This window comes from Symphalangus syndactylus, chromosome 15 (genome assembly GCF_028878055.3).
Source record: "Symphalangus syndactylus isolate Jambi chromosome 15, NHGRI_mSymSyn1-v2.1_pri, whole genome shotgun sequence".
Classification (NCBI taxonomy): Eukaryota; Metazoa; Chordata; class Mammalia; order Primates; family Hylobatidae; genus Symphalangus; species Symphalangus syndactylus.
Genome location: NC_072437.2, coordinates 79234423 through 79252789, shown reverse-complemented (window position 1 = coordinate 79252789; position 18367 = coordinate 79234423). Strand labels below are relative to the sequence as shown.

Here is an 18367-nt window from a genome sequence, read left to right as displayed (position 1 = left end):
GATCCTCTTTTTCAATCTCTTTATTTTACAAACAAATAAACAGGCCCAAAGAGATAAAATCACTTTCCTAAGATCATATAGGCAGAAAAAGCAAAACAAGATCTGGAACTCAGCTTTATTGATTTCTGGTCCCTATAACAAGAACTGCAATTTGAATTTGCATTACAAGTAATGTTAGGCCAAGCTCTGCAACTTCAGTATTCTCATTTTGCTTTTATGTTTCTTGGAAATAGTGTGCAGTTCGTGCAGCCACAGAAGGCAGAACTCTCATTTTGGAAGGTTTGGAAAAGGCAGAGAGGAATGTTTTGCCTGTTTTGAACAATTTGCTGGAAAACAGAGAGATGCAGCTTGAAGATGGACGCTTCCTGATGTCTGCTGAGCGTTACGACAAACTTCTCCAAGTAAGAAAAGAAAATCCTGTTGCTTTGTCTTTGCTGTCAAGCTATGGGCAGTGCCATTTTATTGTATAAGACATGGCCCTGTTGGCATCAGGACAGATGTTCAGATGGCCCTTCTCTTGGGTAAATTGCCAGAGTCATGAATTTACAGTTTTACAATGCTCTTCTGTTTGTAGACCTTGTCAAAACACCTCCCAGAGTTTTACTGTCTTTTTTTTTTTTGGTCAGTCTAATAACTATTCTCTTTTCCATTTTTTTTTCCTATTTTTTCTTCTTCTCTTTCTTCCTCTTTTCCCATCTCCTTTTTTCCCCCTTCTTTCTTTCTCTTAACAACTACTTAATAAAAGACTAATGACTTCTAGATAGTGCTAGTCACCAGGGATACAAAGCTGAAGAAAGTCCAGCTTTTAGCTTCAGGAAGCTCAAGGTCCAGTAGGTATTGACAGAAATGAATAAAATATTTAAAGGATATTCTGTTCTGATGACCCAAGCCACCAGCATCACATGCCAAGGTTGCTGTAGGAACCTCCGAACTGCACTCCCTGCTTCCATCCTTCCTTCCTGACACTGGTCTCAACACAGCAGTCAGTGATTGCCTTAACAGTACATCCATTTGGGGGCATTCCTATGCTCTAACCCTGATAGCTTCTTGTTCCACTCAGAGTAAAATTCAAAGTTTTTACAATGCAATACAGTGCCCTTTGTTGTCTGCTTCCCTCTACTAGAATATAAGTTTCACAAGGGCAGGGATTTTTGTAACTGGTATTATCTCAAGTTCCTAGATCAATGGGCTCATATTAGCACCCTGGGAGCAAGATCAAGAAGTATGAGACACAGATCTTGCTCCTGATCAATTTGCAACCAACCTGGGGTAGTAAGATTAGCACATATGTATCTCTACAGAACAAGTATGAGAGAGACTCTAGGTCCTGGAATGTACAGGCAGAGCAGTCAGTCACAGAAGGCTGGGTTAGCCACAGAGAGATCCAGTGTGGCACATGGTAGGTGCTTAATAACTATTTGTTGAATGAATGAATACCATAGAATGATTAAATGCTGTGGTAAACGTGCATATAAAGAGGGCAACAACTAGGGAATGTGGGGACTCTTCAAAGGCTTGGAAGATGGGTTCATGTAATGTCACAAATGACAAGAAGACATTTAGCCCTGTTCATCCAGCTCAAGCTGTACCACACTGGATCTCTCTGTGGCTAACCCAGCCTTCTGTGACTGACTGCTCTGCCTGTACATTCTAGGACCTAGAGTCTCTCTCATACCTGTTCTGTAGAGATACATATGTGCTAATCTTACTACCCCAGGTTGGTTGCAAATTGATCAGGAGCAAGATCTGTGTCTCATACTTCTTGATCTTGCTCCCAGGGTGCTAATATGAGCCCAGAACACACTAGGCCCTAAATAATGAATGCCAGAGGGTCTGATTGAACTGATGCTGCATGGCTGGCAGGGCCAGAAGCAGTCTGTTTCTTTACTGTTTATGGGAGTTTCTAGATGATGCTTTCTTGTGAAGTACAGTCATTTTCCTCTGGATCTATTCATGGAACATCTTGTTCTGATATAATCAGAAGGAGATAATCCAGGATTTAATCAAGTAGAAAAAGTTAAATTCATTTATTCGTATTGTTAATTTACCAAAATGAAAGGTTTTAAATTTATTTTTTAAAAGGCTTCTATGCAGAACGTTTTCTCTTTAGATGCTTTCTAATTACAAAATAACTACTTGCCACTAGAGATTACATTAGTGTTAACCATTTTTAGTAAATAATTTGGAAAAAAAATACTCAGAATATGGAATCATTTTTTTTAAGTGTAGGAGTTACTTCACAACAAAAAGTTTGATATATTCTTTATCCTTAAAGTAGAATTCTGTGAAAAGTTATTGAACATATTACTTTGGATAGGAATTCAGGATATGTGAGTCAAAAGAGGTTTAGTGGCTGGGTGCAGTGGCTCACGCCTGTAACCCTAGCACTTTGGGAGGCTAAGACAGGTAGATCACCTGAGGTCCGGAGTTCAAGATCAGCCTGGCCAACATGGTAAAACCTCGTTTCTACTAAAAATACAAAAATTAGCTGGGCGTGGTGGCATGCGCCTGTAATCCCAGCTACTCAGGAGGCTGAGGCAGGAGAATCGCTTGAACCCGGGAGGCTGAGGTTGTGGTGAGCCAAGATTGCACCACTGCACTCCAGCCTGGGTGAGGCAGTGAGACTCCGTTGGAAAAAAAAAAAAAAAAAAAAGAGGCTTAGTACACAAAGAATGCTTATTGTTAAGTGAGAAGGGTCTACTACATTTTTCTCCCAAAGTAAATATCAGTATAAACACATAATTTTTTATCAGTAAATGTTATTTCTGTGTTCATAGAATCTGTCTCATGAGAACCTCACAGCATATAGGCAAGATCCCTTCACAAAGCACTATCATCTTAAGACAACTTTTATGGTAAAAAGGTTCTAACACCGTAACTTAAGCCCCATTTATTTCTAGGTAGCTTTGATATTCTAAATTTAATGTCTCAAAAATGTTATTGGTTTCATAAAGGTGATTATAGTAGAATTCTGTTATTATGGAAAGAGATACAAAGTTCAGTTTGTATGAACTTTATATTTTATTTAACGTTTTTGGGTAAATGAAAAAGAGAAATATTTAGTCAGCTCTCTGAAGATTCTACTTTTGGTTTCTCAGACAGAGCTAGATCCAGACTCTCACTTTCTAGTGTATATGACATAGTGTCAGTGTGTTAATTAGATGTATGATTTCTGATTTTGATTCATACCAAAATATGATTGAAATAATTATTTATTATTTTTAAAATTAGTTCATGCAATCAGTCAACAGACATTTGTCCTGTTATACACTAGAGGTAATAAGTCCTTTCAAGAGCGTGGAGCTAGCATGAGACAGTCATGTATAGAAGCAAATGCACAAATAAATAATGATAGAAGCTTGCATAAGATAAAGTAAAAGGGTACAAAAATGGTTCTGATGAGGGAAGGGGATCTGAGTTTTATGAAGATGTTTTTTGTGCTGAGCTTTGACTGACCCTTGTGTTTACGCTGTGCAAAGTGAAAAGGGTGTTGTTCCAAGAAGATGGAGTAGTGTTGGTGAAGCAGCATTATGTGTTTGGAGACTGCAGTTGGGAGATGGATTGGAGCACAGGGTCACGGAAGGAGGGTCAAGGGGATGGGTATGTACTGGTTGCTGAGACTGAGAGAATCAGGGCTTCTGCCAGGAAAGGCCTTAAGTGCCATCTTGAGAGTTTCTATATTGTCATTTGGGCTGTGAAGAATTGCTGAAAGGTGTGGACGTTTCTCTCAGAGTGTACAAATGTGCATTCACACAAATTAGTCAATACTGTAGATCCTGCTGCTGAAGAATGTGAAGAGCCATTGCTAGAGTTAGGCAGAGAAGGAAGGAAATGAGATTTAACAGGTGCCTGCTTTGGGCCACTTGTTTGCACATACATTTTCACATTTAGTTTTCCTAGCAGTCACAATAATGTAGGTGATATTTTTCCTACTAAGAAGGCTAAGGTTCCAAAGGTATAATAACATGCATACGGTAACATTTAGTAAAAGTGTACATCAAGCAGCTGAGCCAGGATTTGTGACTCTAAAACCCGTACTGTTTCCATTCTCTAAGCTCCACTATATGCTAGTTGCAGGACCATGGGCAAGTTATATAACTCCTTTGAACTTTGGTTCATCCATTCATATAAAAAGGAGATGGTCTATATTGGATTCTGGTGAAAGTTAAATGAGAAAAATCCATGGAATGTGCTTACCACATAGTAAGTTTCCAAAACATGTTAGTTATTACTAGTAATATGCTTTGCTAGGAATACCCATAAACATAATTATCTATTTAAGGTCCACTGGTAATCAGTCACAGCTTTGCTGGTGATCTGCCCATCAGGGACTACCTTTGTTACAACCTCTAGTCATGTATTTTCCTTACCTCCTGACTGTTTTCCTCTGTGTTACTGACTAAGGCTTGGAGATCTGACCCAAGTCTCCTTTATTCCTTGGGGTGTTAACTGCTTTTCCTTTCAAACACCTCAGTCTTCATGTTGTGAGCCTGCCCTGGCATCCTGAACCTGATTTCACTTTGCTGCCTTCCTTGACAGTTTGGTTTTGATAGTGTTCTCCAATACAGTTTTCTCAACAGTCAAGTCCTAAGTCCTTGGACTTGGCAGCTCTTACAGTTGTGATCTGTATCATTTATGCTATAGCTTCTGGATCTCTTACTTTTATAGGATCATACCAAAAAAGAGTTGGATTCTTGGAAAATTGTCCGAGTTAGTGAAAATTTCCGAGTCATTGCCTTGGGTTTGCCAGTGCCAAGGTATTCTGGGAATCCATTAGACCCCCCTCTTCGTTCTCGATTTCAAGCCAGGGATATTTATTATTTACCCTTCAAGGTAAGGATGACCAAGGATAATTTATTTTTTAAACAGTTTTTCTATTTATAACAAGAAATTCAATGCTATAAAAATGTTACTGCAGTTATAAATGTCTTCCTCAGTAGGTCATGGAAAGATATGAGAATAAAGAGTAAAGAAAATCTCTGGAAACTAGGAAGAAAAATTATTATGGCATTATTGGAAGGATTTTTTTTAAAGGCTGGCTTTTCTTTTAGAAAATGAAATGTATCAATAAATGATTTTTTGCTATTAAATATTTAGTGTCTGCTTAATTAAAAGGTTGGATTGTGTCTATAAAACATTTGCATTTAATCCGTTACATTTCTTGTTGATTAATTTAATATGTTTCTGTGTTACTTTAGGACCAACTTAAGTTGTTATATTCAATTGGAGCCAATGTTTCTGCTGAGAAGTAAGTATATAAATATCTGGACACTGAATGTTGAATTTGTTTTGCCTGTTCATTGATTGATTGATTAATTCATTCATTCATTCAACAACTAGAATTCTTACAAGAATTTTTCAGTATTAGGATGTTTGGTGATAAAATTAATAAGATGTCTTTGGCGAGAAACTCAAGATCTAATAGAGTTGAAAGATATGTGAATAGCTTTGGTTAACATGGTATAGTAAGTGCCATAATTTCAAAATATTGGGGGGTATTAGTTGAGACTTTATAAGGGCTTCACAAAAGCATTGGTGTTTGAAATGGGTCTTAAATAATGAGCAAGTTTTTGCCAGATAGAGAATGGAATCAAGAAATTCTAACAGAACAAGTTTTTTTTGTTTTTGTTTTTTTTAAAGCATGGAATGTGAGAGTTTATGCTTTGTTCTTAGGGCCATAAAAAACTCTTGGAGGCTAGAGTTTAGGTTTGGGATTACGAAATGTGAGAGATGAGGCTGGCAGGGTAGATTTGGACCAGGTGATGAAAAACCTCAAATATTGTGATGAATTTAGGAATATATTTGCATCTAATCAGCTTCTGAGTTTTAAGTAGGATATTTTGATGCGGAGCCATTGTTCCTTAAGAATTAATATTAGGGATCATCTTTTTAGATTAATTAAATTGGCCCCTGTATTTTATATCTAACAACTTACACATTTTATATTTTAAAACTATTAAAATTTAATATCATTTTTCCCCTAGAGTTTCTCAGCTCTTGTCCTTTGCCACAACTCTATGTTCCCAAGAATCTTCTACTCTTGGACTTCCAGATTTTCCTTTAGATAGTTTAGCAGCTGCAGTTCAAATCTTGGTAAGTAAAATAAATTAATGACTGGCATACCCAAATATGTTAAAAATTTTGAAAGTTAATCATTAGGGATTAATGACTTCAGTTTGCTTTTGTCATACTCTTCTATAAATATTGTAAGGCCTGAGATTAATTTGTTGTGTGGTGCAGTAAACTGTACGGAGACCAAGGACGTGTTCTGAGCCCCTGAAGAGCTTTCAGCTTTGGAGTAGGGGCTAGGCATGCAATCTCAGTAAACTCCTACAGAGGGAAGGAAGGCTTTAGCCTGATCAAGTAAGAGGTGTGTTGCAGTGTGAGTTAGGCCTCACAGCTGTCCTTACCTGAGTTAGGGGAGCTAGGGCTTTCACACTGCTCTAGCTCCCATCAGTCTCTGTGTCATGGTTGTCTCAGGGGACACAAATTCCCAGACACTAACTGCTCTCCCAGCATGTGTGCAAGGGTGGCTTCAAGAACCCAAGGATAGTCTTCTTAGAAAGACCTACAGCAGTTGCTGTTGGAAGAGAAAGCTAGGAGGCACAAGAAGAATACAAACAGATCTGAGGGGATCTGATAGAGTACAGACATTGTCCACTACAGTTTCACAAAGGGCATGGGGATCATGTCTGGAGTGATAGAAAGGCCCAAGAAGTCAAAGCACAGGCAAATGTGTTTAATCACAAAAGGGCCTAGTATCTTTGGAGAATGAGAATAAGTTGTATCCCTAAAGCAAGTGTGTGTGGTAGAGGGAGAAGTTAGAACGCTATTGTGAAATGTTTTGCATGATGAATGAAGTTTCCTGGATTTTATGATGTGGAAAAAGTGGCTTATCAGACAATATTAAGTAGGTGGGCTACGAAGGTGACCAGACTTATGTTGGAGGAAGACACCTTTGTTGGAAGTGAGGGAATGATTAGGAAGCTTTTGTAACACTCAGTGAGACCCTGTGGAGAAAGGCACCGTCCAAGATAGTGGGAATAGTATCTTAGGCAAGAGACTTATTTTTAAACTTTTATGTATGTATGTATGTATGTATGTATGTATGAATGTATGTATGTATATATGTATGTTTCCTGTGAGTCAGGGAGCCTAGGTACTGTTGATATTGTTTTATCCATCCAGAACAGAATTTCTCCTCCTGTTTATCAAATCTTATACTTTTATGAAATCTTTTTGTTTTTGCTCAGAACATTTTATTTTGAAAATTCTCAAATGTAAAAAAAAGTTGAAAAATAGTAAAACATTCATAATCCCGTCACCTACAATCACCCATTATTAATATATTGCCACATTTGTTTGCATGTGCTTTTTTCTTTTTTTTTTTTTCCTAAACTATTTGTAAGTAAATTGCAGTCAGTACTCTTAAATACTTCAGTATGTGTATTAGTTCATTCTCCCACTGCTATGAAGAAATAACCTGAGACTGGGTAATTTATAAAGGAAAGAGGTTTAATTGACTTACAGTTCCGCAAGGCTGCGGAGGCCTCAGGAAACTTACAATCATGGTGGAAGGGGAAGCAAACACGTCCTTCTTCACATGTTGGCAGGAGAGAAAAGTGCAGAGTGAACGAGGGGAAAAGCCCTTTATCAAGCCCTCAGATCTCATGAGAATTCACTGTCATGAGAACAGCATGGAGGTTAACTGCCTCCATGATTCAGTTGTCTCCCACCAGGTCCCTCCCATGACACGTGGGGATTGTGGGAGCTACAATTCAAGATGAGATTTTGGTGGGGACACAGCCAAACCATATCAGTATGCAACTTCTAAGAATTAGGACATTCTTCTACATAACCAGAACAACATTATCACACTTCATATCATGTTAACAGTAATCTATAGTATCATCTAATAGATAGTTCATATTGAAATTTCATTAATCTTTCTTGTCAATAGACTCTTTTAAAGTGGGGTGAACAGAATTGACAGTACAAATAATGTGAGGAAGGATTTGAGGATAATGAATACTTTCTAATTTTATAGTTATAACTGTGAAGCTAAGTGAATGTGGATGAGATTAACTTAGGAATGAAAGGGGATCAGGTACTTTGGGATGAATAAGGTAGAGACATGTATTCTGTTTCAAATGGGGGTCTATGGGATATTCATATAGTCACATGTAATGAACAATTGAGGGTTCAGGTTTAGAGCTCAAGAAAGAAGTCAGGACCAGACATAGAAGTGTGGGAGCCATCAATACATAGAAGATAGATGAAAGATGGGAATGGGTAAGCATACCCAGGGAAAGGGCAAGGAATGAGAAGAGAAAATAATGAATATTTGTTTTTGTAGACTTACAGAAAATACCAGACACCTATTGGTTACTTTTATAAGTCAATTTTAATGTCATGTGTACATTTCAGATGTTTTCTGTGATTATTTTGAATTTTGCTCATTCCCATGTATTTTTGCTCCTACATAGGATTCCTTTCCTATGATGCCAATCAAACATGCAATCCAGTGGCTTTATCCATATAGTATTTTACTAGGTCATGAAGGGAAGATGGCTGTGGAAGGTGTTTTAAAGGTGAGTGTCTGCTTCCCTTTCTTTCCTTTCTTTTCCCATTTTCCCTTCTCTTGCCTTTTCCCATCTTCCCCTCACTCCTTTCCTCACCTTTCCTATTTTTCTCTCCCCATCCTTATTTCTTCCCTTTCCCTTCCCCTCCATTCTTTACTAGGCATGGAGGTATCAGCATTGCAACAAGAAGACAGCTGTGATAAATAGGGCAGCAAACACAGAGGGGCTGGTGTGATTGGGAGATTGGTTATGTTGAGCAAATTAGTAAAAAGATTGAACAAATGAATGAATATATTGAGGATAATAAGAGCTATGCTTTTCACTGTTGGCTGAGGGATTTATAACCATGGAAAGGCGGAAAGCAAGAAAAAACTCTAAGGTATTGGATTGGAATTGGTGTTATTATGAATCACGGGTTTTTTAAAACAGTATATATGAACAGATAGATAGTTACAGATAGAGATAGTGTGTGTATATGTATACATACACATATTTTCTAGCTGTCTTCTAAGAGAGCCTAAAAACTATGATGTTCTAGTAGCAGTGATCACACCAAGTACCTGGACACTGGTTTCTAAATACCATGCTCTCTAAAAGGATCAGGTCAGGGAATGTAGAAGATGAGCCTGGACTATCTTTTTGTGCCAGAGAGTAAGGAAATAGTCAACAAATGATGTCGATATGTCAAAATGATGGAGTTTCCAGGTTGAAGTGGCTGAAATCTGGGACAATTTGAGCATAAAAATAAATGACGATGGTAATTGGTTTTAACCTGTTGCATAAAATAGGAATCCATGAGTCCATACTGATATAAATGAACAAAAAATATGGAGATGGGAATTCTCTTTTAAAGTGTAAAATGCCTACTTGTGAATCTAGAAGGAATTACATAAATAGAAAAAACACCATTTGGCAACCATCAGAGTGGCAGTTAATTTAGACAGGAGTCATCAAAGGATGTTAAAGCTGGCAGGTGGAGCTTCTATGAGGCACAGGGTATTGGCGTAATCTCTGAATATCTCCCTCCAAAAGACTCAGTTGACTACAAAACAAGAAAGTGGTATTTTTACAGTAAACTTCAACTTGACCAGGTGGGACAAATTGACATTGTATGCCTCCGAAATTCCCCATTTCTGGGGAATTTTTGCTGAGAGTTCATGATGTATGTTTGGCCATGAGGAAATATTGTAGTGTTCTAGGGTCATTGTATAGAATGTAGGCCTCTATTCTTTAAAACTGTTCAGACATGAAAGACAGGGAAAAACATAGAAATGTTCCAGGCTAAAGGAGACTGAAGAGATTGGATAGCTAAATGCATCATATGTTCCTGAATTAAATCCTGGACCATTAGAAACAAGTGACAATATTGGCACTGTTGGTAAAACTTGAATAGGGTCTGTGGATTGGATAGTAGTGTTATATTAAGTGGATTTCCTCATTTGGAGGCTTATGTGGTGATTACACTGGCCACAGTTCTTGTTTGCAGGAAATATCAACTGGAGTGTTTAGGGGTATAGGGGCATCATATCTGCAGCTTGCTCTCAAATTGTTCAGATAAAGATAACTAGTAAAGTAGGCAGGGGGAATCGGAGGGAGGGGGAAATGTGCTAAAAAAATGTTAACCATTGAGGAAACTGGGTGAAGGTTATTAACGTGAAAAGCGAGCATTTTATATAAAACTATGGAAATTGCTATAGAGCTTTCATTTAAACTAATGAAGGTCTCATGTTTTGTCATAAGTGGTTTATAATACGTGGGGCATGGTTTTCTTTTAAAGTACATGTGGCATAATTTCCTCATTGTGTAGTTAACAGTGGTGTTTTCCAAAAGGCCAGTCACACTCTAAAATGTCTTATAACTATATTTTTAAAGTGTTGACCCTTGGCAGAGACTTATTGGCTCACCAAAATTAATTCCTCCTTATGAAAGACGGTTTTTGTTTTTCTTACATGGTTTGGCTCAAGGTGCAGATTTCTAAGAAATAGAATGTGACCACTAAGCTGTATGGCTTTCTGTATAGAACCTTCAGTTTCTGAAGGCCAGGATTTGACAACTTTAAGCATATGGAATGGTATTTCTTTCTCCCTTATCTTCAAATCTACCCAGAGTCTTTGGGATACACAACACCCTCTGTGTATCTATTAATAATGAGAAGACCTTAGAAGAGTGGAACATTGGATTCTAATTACTTAAGTGGGATTTTTTTTTCAGAGCAGTTAGCCAAAGAACCCAAAGAAACAGTATTTTCATTGACTGGTTATGTCCATAATAATAAGAAAATAAAATTAATATACAGCTGTTCCTAATAGATAATGAGAAGAGAGGTATAGTTAGAGACAGAATCTGAAAGAGAAGCAAAAAGAAGCAAGGGGAAAATAATGGTCAATAAAGAGACAAAGGAGGGAAGAGACAGCAGAGAATGGAAGCAGTGAAATAACCAATGATGAAAGAGAAGAAAGGTGTGTGTGTGTGTGTGTGTGTGTGTGTGTATGAGAGAGAGAGAGGAAGAGTAGGAGGAGAAGGAGGAGGAGGAACAGCAGCAGAAAGAGGAGGAGGGTGGATATTAAGAACAATTTGGAAATGGGGAGATTAATTCATAGGCTCAAGGAGTCAGGAAATTACCATCTTCTGACAATATAGTTCACTTCAAGGTTTATTCCAGGTGCTGGGGAAAAAGAACTGGAACATATCTTTGATTTAATCAACATCTAAGCTAAATTGGCCATTGGCCATTGGTCATTGAAGTAGAGTGCCTAGTGTTTAAGATCAAAGGTTGTGACTCCAGATGAACTTTAATGCCCCTCACCCCAATGTGCAGTGCCTTGGGAACAAGGGCACATCCTCAGGGAGGAAGAAACTCATGAAAAGTTCTGATAAAATGAAGCAGTGTAATGTTTTTGTGAAAAAAACAGAGAAGATATTCAGTGTCTAAAAAAGTCAGTTACGAACAAAGGTCTTTATCTTTACCAAGAAACCACTTTGATGTGTTTTCTGGTCTGTAATTTCAAAACTAGTCATACAAATTTATTATAAAGTTATAGAATATCTTTAAAGAGTTGAATTTTCTTAATAAAGTAGCTAGTGTTGCTTCATTTTTTGGTCTTTAACCATAATTATAGGGAATGTAGAAAAATGATTGAGTTTATATTGGAACAGAAATGATTTCAAAATTGAATGTAGAGTGTTTTAAAAAGGAAAAAGGGATTGATATTAATTAGATTAGAGGAGAAAGAGTATGGCTGTCTTCTCACCTTAATTATGTGAAGAGCTAGTTAATGGACAGTTGTAACTCAGTAAACTGTCAAGTGGGAGGGCTTAAGTTCATTTGTCTGATCTTAATGAAGTACTTCCTTTTTGTAAGATCATTACACACTGATGTATACAACCAGATTAGCATCTTAAATAGCTTTTCTTAAGAGTGGAAGAGTCAAAAAAAAAAAAAAAGAGTGGCAGAGCATTTATTGATATAATTATCATCTGTTCTGGGAAGTCTATGTGGTCTGTTTGTTATTGTAAGTTTCTACATTTACCTCAAAGCATTATTTTAAGCTAATATTTATAGATGGGTGAAATATATGTGCTCAAAGAATTTTGAGTTAGAAGAGGTAAAAATTAATAAAATATTGTTGAATTTGGAAAAAAATGTTTACTTAAGAAATAGAAGTATGTATTATAATGGTAAATTAAGAAGGTATGTATATATACACATTAACTTTTCCTTGATAAATGGTAATTATTTTTTCTCCTAGATTATCATAGAAATTAATGTGTAGTTGCATTTGAATTAGAAATCCATTTGAATTTTAGTGTAATTACTTAATTAGACTGTATTTTTAAGGAAAAATTATTAGTCACTGAAAATTCAATCAGATAGAATTCACAATACCTTTCTTTTTTCTGAACAAGCTATAAAAGTGGCTGGAATGACTTTCATTCCGCAGATGGTGCTCATCATGTGATGTTCATTCTCTAAAAACATGTTTCTGTAGCCATGAAATAATTTCTAGCTTTTACTTAAGGATATCTTAAAGAAAACCCTCTCATTCTGAATCTGCTATACTTTAAGAATAGTATGCTCTCTTACAGTTTAATAACAAATACATCCAGGCTTCTAGTAATGTGTCTTGGCTCTTGGTCTCTACTTAATTAAGACTGCATCATAACAGTGGTTAAATTGGTAAGTTCCCTTGGTGATTTAGAAAGGATATACTGCCACTTATCCGTTGATAATGTAATCTGAGCCATAGTTTTTTTCTAAGAAACTTGGATCTTACATTTCGTATTTTTATTTAGTTCAACAAACACTAATTGAGCATTCATTTTTTGGCAAATTATATGCATATAGAAATCTAGTGATACAGAAATGGATACAATCTGATTTCAGCTCCTGAGGAAGTTACAATATTAATGTCTGAGGAGCATCAGATATTTCAATAAATAACTATTTTAATATGTTTTTTTTTTTTTTTTTTTTTTTTTTTTAGCAGTGTAGCATAATGATGACTAGCTGTGGTCAAAGCAGTAATGACCTGAAGTAGGCCAGTGAAATAGGAATTAAATGAATATGAGAAATGTTTCAGAGGAAGGATGATACATGTTACTAACTGATGAAATATGAGGTAGGTTAAGGGAGATATGAGAGAAAGTGAGAAATCAAAAATGTCCATAAATCCTACCTTGTATACGTGAGTAGAGTTGCTATTAATTAATATGATAAAGTGGGAGAAGGAGCACATTTGTGGTGGGGGCTAAATAATTCCATGTACTAGAACCCTTTTGAATTTGAGGTTTTTCTGGTGGTTTTATCTGGCAGACTTGAAAATATGGACCTGGTTCTAGAGGTGTTTTGATATTAAAGATAAATACTTGGAACCCATTAATGTGTGGGTGTTAGTTGAATTCATGGGGATGGATGTAACAACTTAAGGAATGCAAGTATAATGAGAGGAAAAATCTGTCTTCAGATTGAACATTTCAAGATTGGAAAGTAGGGAAAGAACCTTCAAATTAGGCAGAGGAAGAGTGGTTAGAGATAGAAGCAGAACTGCAGAGAGTATTCTTAGGGAGCATTGGGAACAAGTGTTTCAGGAAGAAAGTAATAGCAACAGTTTCAAATGCTGCAAAGATGCCTTGTTGAATGAAGACTTACAATATTCACTCAAAAAAGATTATTCATTCCATCCATCCTTCCATCCAATCAGTTAGCCAGGCACTACTGTGCTGGAGATGTATGCAAAACAGAAGTTTTTACCTTCATGGAGCTTATTTTTCAATGAAGGGCGACTGTCAGTCAAGTAAGTAAATAAGTATATAATATATCAATTGAGGAATGGATGCTGTCACTGAGCAGATGACATTTGAATAAATTTCTGAAGGAGAGAAGTCCTGTGGGTAGAAAGTATTTCAGACAGAAGGGATAACCAGTATAAAAACGCTGAGGCAGGAGCACACCTGGGAATAGCAAAGGACAGTGTATTGGGGCAGAGTGAGTGAAGGAGAGGTGATTCCGAGAGAAATCAGAAGGTAAAGAAAGTCAGATCATGTAGGGCTCTGTAATCCATGGAAAGGACTTCTGCTTTCAGTCTGAGTGAGGTGGAACACCGTTAGAAGGTTTTGAGGAATGTGTTATATGAGTGATCCTTTTAACAGGCTCATTCTGGTTGCTGAGTAGTGAGTAGACTGTGGAGGGTATGAATGAAAACAGGGAAAAAACAGTTGGTAGACTGTTGTAGTAATCCAGTTGAGACACTATTATTATAGCTTTGACCAGCTGTGATGTTGGTAAGAAGTAGTTGGATTTGGGTTATGTTTTGAAGGTAGAATCATTATGATTTGCTGAAGGGTTGGATGTAGGGTTGATACAGAGTTAAGGATGATTTCAAGCTTTTGGACTGAGAAATGTGAATGATGAAGTTGGAGATAGAGAATATGGAGGTGGAGGGAATATCAGACCTGAGTATTGGACATATTTGATTTAAGATGTCTATTAGCCAACTGGAAATGTCAAAGAGGCAGTTGTATGTACAAGTCAGGATTTCAGGAGAGAGATCTGGACAGGAGAGAGAAAATCGGGGTCATGATGGTTTGTAAAGTCATGCAAGTGATGAGCTTATTTAAAAAGTGAATGTAGATTGAAAATAAAAAGTTCCACTCCTGAAATACCTTACTGTGTACTGGTCAAGAAGATGAAGAAGAAACTGCAAAAAAGACTGAGAAGAGACAGCAAAATAGGAAGAAAACTAATTAATTTGGTAAATAGGATATTATTGATGGACTTACCAAGATCAGTGTTAGTAGAGTGGTGGGAATGTAAGCCAAAAATCAAGGGTCTTACATTTTAAATTGGAGATGAAGCTGAACCAATGATTATATATTCATTTGTATCAACCAAGTTTGATGGTGAACAAAAGCCAAAAGATGATAGATCACTTAAGGATGAGGTATGATGAAGAAATGACTGTTTCTTGGAATGGGAGAGACAAATATTTTTATAGGCAGAAGGGACAGAAAATGTGGAGGGCATGGAAAATATGGCCTAGCTGAGGTGGAAAAGGACATTTTCAGAGCACCCTTGTGTCTTGGTTTGAAATGATGGAAGAACATAACATGCTTTCCACTCTGGAACTGGAATGATGGAGCTGCCATAATCTGACATAGTAAGACTTCTAGGGGTTTCTGTCTACTCATAGTTAAAGCAGAAGTTCTTTCTACTGAAACAGTGGGAACAATAACAAAAATTGATTAAAACATCAATGATTTTGAGGATGAAGGAAAAATAATTTTGTTTGTTCATTTAACAAACCATTGTTGACCATTGACCATGTCCCATGTGTGATTCTAGGTTCTGGAAATTTGGAGTGAGCCAAATAGATACATTTAATATTGCCCTAATGGGACTTACGTTCTAGTAAAGTATGGAGGAGCATGTGTCTGAAAGCTCTGTTCTGAGTGGAGGGGGCAGCTAGATTGCCTCTTGAAAGGGTGATAAATGGGCTCAGACTGACTTCTGAGGAGAGTAGTAATGGTTTATATTTGTTGCTGAGGGGCTATGAGAAAAGAGCCCAGGAGAGACTGTGGCCACATATTTGTTCAGGCAACATGGTATGTGGAATTTCACATTCAGTGCTTAACAATCTAGAAAAAGATATGAAGAAAGTAGATGGCCTGATGGGACAGGATTGGGAATTGTAAGGATGAATATGGAAGCCTGACAGACCAATATCCAATGTGATTTATATTTCATTTTATTTAATTATAATTCACAGTTTAAATAACCTAATTTTAAAGAAAGTGTATTAGAAAATGTTAGTACTGTTTAATTGAAATTCAAGAATTCATGGGAAATACTCATAAAGTGGCAAGTTAACAAACTCTTATTTTCTGCTTCTTGCTAGGAAGTAACCTGAAATAATTATATGTCTATTGTTCTTCTGACCAGCTGTGATGTTAATAAGAAGTAGTTGGATTTGGGTTATAGTTTGAAGGTAGAACCATTATGATTTGCTGAAGGGTTGGATGCAGGGTTGAGACAGAGGTAAGGGTGATTTCAAGCTTTTGGACTGAGAAACTTAAATGATGAAGTTGGAGATAGAGAATATGGGGGTACCTTTCTGATTACTACTTTTCTGATTAACAATCCTCTAAATTTTCCATGCCAGAAAATGGTAATTCACCTTGCAATTTGAGGTTTTTACTATCCTAGTGTATTCTGGCCTACTATTTTTTTTTTTCTTATACTATAACCTTTTGTAACAGCAAATTTTACATAAACGTAAGCAAGCCATTCACAAATAAAAGCAATACAAAAGGTCAATAAATATATGAAAATATATTCCACAGTACAAGTAGTACAAGTTAAAGATATTATACCATTTTTTTTGTAATTTTATTATTATTATACTTTAAGTTTTAGGGTATGTGTGCACAATGTGCAGGTTTGTTACATATGTATACATGTGCCATGTTGGTGTGCAACCTACTCATCTGACAAAAGGCTAACATCCAGAATCTACAATGAACTCAAACAAATATACAAGAAAAAAACAACCCCATCAAAAAGTGGGCAAAGGATATGAACAGACACTTCTCAAAAGAAGACATTTATGTAGCCAAAAAACACATGAAAAAATGCTCATCATCACTGGCCATCAGAGAAATGCAAATCAAAACTGCAATGAGATACCATCTCACACCAGTTAGAATGGCCATCATTAAAAAGTCAGGAAACAACAGGTGCTGGAGAGGATGTGGAGAAATAGGAATACTTTTATACTGTTGGTGGGACTGTAAACTAGTTCAACCATTGTGGAAGTCAGTGTGGCGATTCCTCAGGGATCTAGAACTAGAAATACCATTTGACCCAGTCATCCCATTACTGGGTATATACCCAAAGGACTATAAATCATGCTGCTATAAAGACACATGCACATGTATGTTTATTGCAGCACTATTCACAATAGCAAAGACTTGGAACCAACCCAAATGTCCAACAACGATAGACTGGATTAAGAAAATGTGGCACATATACACCATGGAATACTATGCAGCCATAAAAAATGATGAGTTCATGTCCTTTGTAGGGACATGGATGAAACTGGAAACCATCATTCTCAGCAAACTATCGCAAGGACAAAAAACCAAACACTGCATGTTCTCACTCATAGGTGGGAATTGAACAATGAGAACTCATGGACACTGGAAGGGGAACATCACACACCGGGGACTATTGTGGGGTGGCGGGAGGGGGGAGGGATAGCATCAGGAGATACACCTAATGCTATCTGGCCTACTATTTTTATTTTACTGAAATATTTTAGCTTGAATTATTTATGAGGACATAACCAGTATAGCAAGTGGCTCAGGACACTAGTGTTTATTTCTGGAATATGAGTCCTCTGACATCACTCCTGTATCAAGTTAGATTGACACTACTGTAGCTGTGGTAAAAACATACATTTAAGCTCATTTATTTGTTTTCCTAGAATTTAATGAATCTTCATTCTAAATTTTTTTTTTTTTTTTTTTTTGAGACAGAGTCTCGCTCTGTCACCAAGCAGAGTGCAGTGGCACGTCTTGGCTCACTGCAACCTCCTCTTCCCGGGTTCAAGTGATTCTCCTGACCCAGCCTCCTCAGTAGGTGGGATTACAGGCATGTGCCAACACGCCCAGCTAATTTTTGTATTTTTAGTAGAGGCGAGGTTTCACCATATTGGCCAGGCTGGTGTTGAACTCCTGACCTCAAGTGATCCACCCATCTCTGCCTCCCAAAGTGCTGGGATTATAGGCATGAGCCTTCGTGCCCAGCCATTTGTTCTACATTCTAATGAATTTAATTACTTGGGTAGATCTTGCTCCTTTCCTATTGAGTTCTCCTTAAAATACAGTGGAACTTTTTTTTCATGAAATTAAGGTGTCAGTAGTTATTATTTGTCTACAACATGGAAGCAATTCTTGTCAAATTATGTGATACTGTGGGGATTTGCATATATAAATTGAATGAAATATAGAACTTTTTAGTGGTAGTACAAATTCACAGGTTTTTTTTAGGTTTAGGGAAAGGAGTTAGTGATTGTCTTGAGTACTTATGACATAAAAATGAAGACTTGAACTGGGCTGTTATGTTTAGAATGTTGAGGTTAAACATGATTTCCTTCCTCCCAAATCTATTTTCTGGAGTTCTTTCATTCTGCTGAATACATGGTGATCTGTTCTTTCGTTGAGTTTCAACTCTTTCACTATAGTAATAATGTTCCAAAACTAGTGTGGGTTTTTGGGGGTTATTTTCT

At 36.9% G+C, this 18367-nt stretch overlaps 1 protein-coding gene across 4 annotated transcripts in view; it reads left to right on the top strand.

Moving 5' to 3' along the window:
* VWA8 (von Willebrand factor A domain containing 8) overlaps window positions 1-18367 on the top strand; it is a 458897-nt gene that overhangs the window by 88448 nt on the left and 352082 nt on the right. For 3 of the 4 annotated variants that reach the window (XM_055244723.2, XM_055244727.2, XM_055244724.2), the window contains 5 exons: window positions 234-401; window positions 4669-4833; window positions 5199-5248; window positions 5985-6093; window positions 8487-8591. In XM_055244723.2, coding sequence (XP_055100698.2) covers window positions 234-401; window positions 4669-4833; window positions 5199-5248; window positions 5985-6093; window positions 8487-8591 — 597 coding nt within the window. Of the gene's footprint in view, window positions 1-233; window positions 402-4668; window positions 4834-5198; window positions 5249-5984; window positions 6094-8486; window positions 8592-18367 lie in introns of those variants that run through there. The other variant, XM_055244728.2, reaches the window with a different exon arrangement.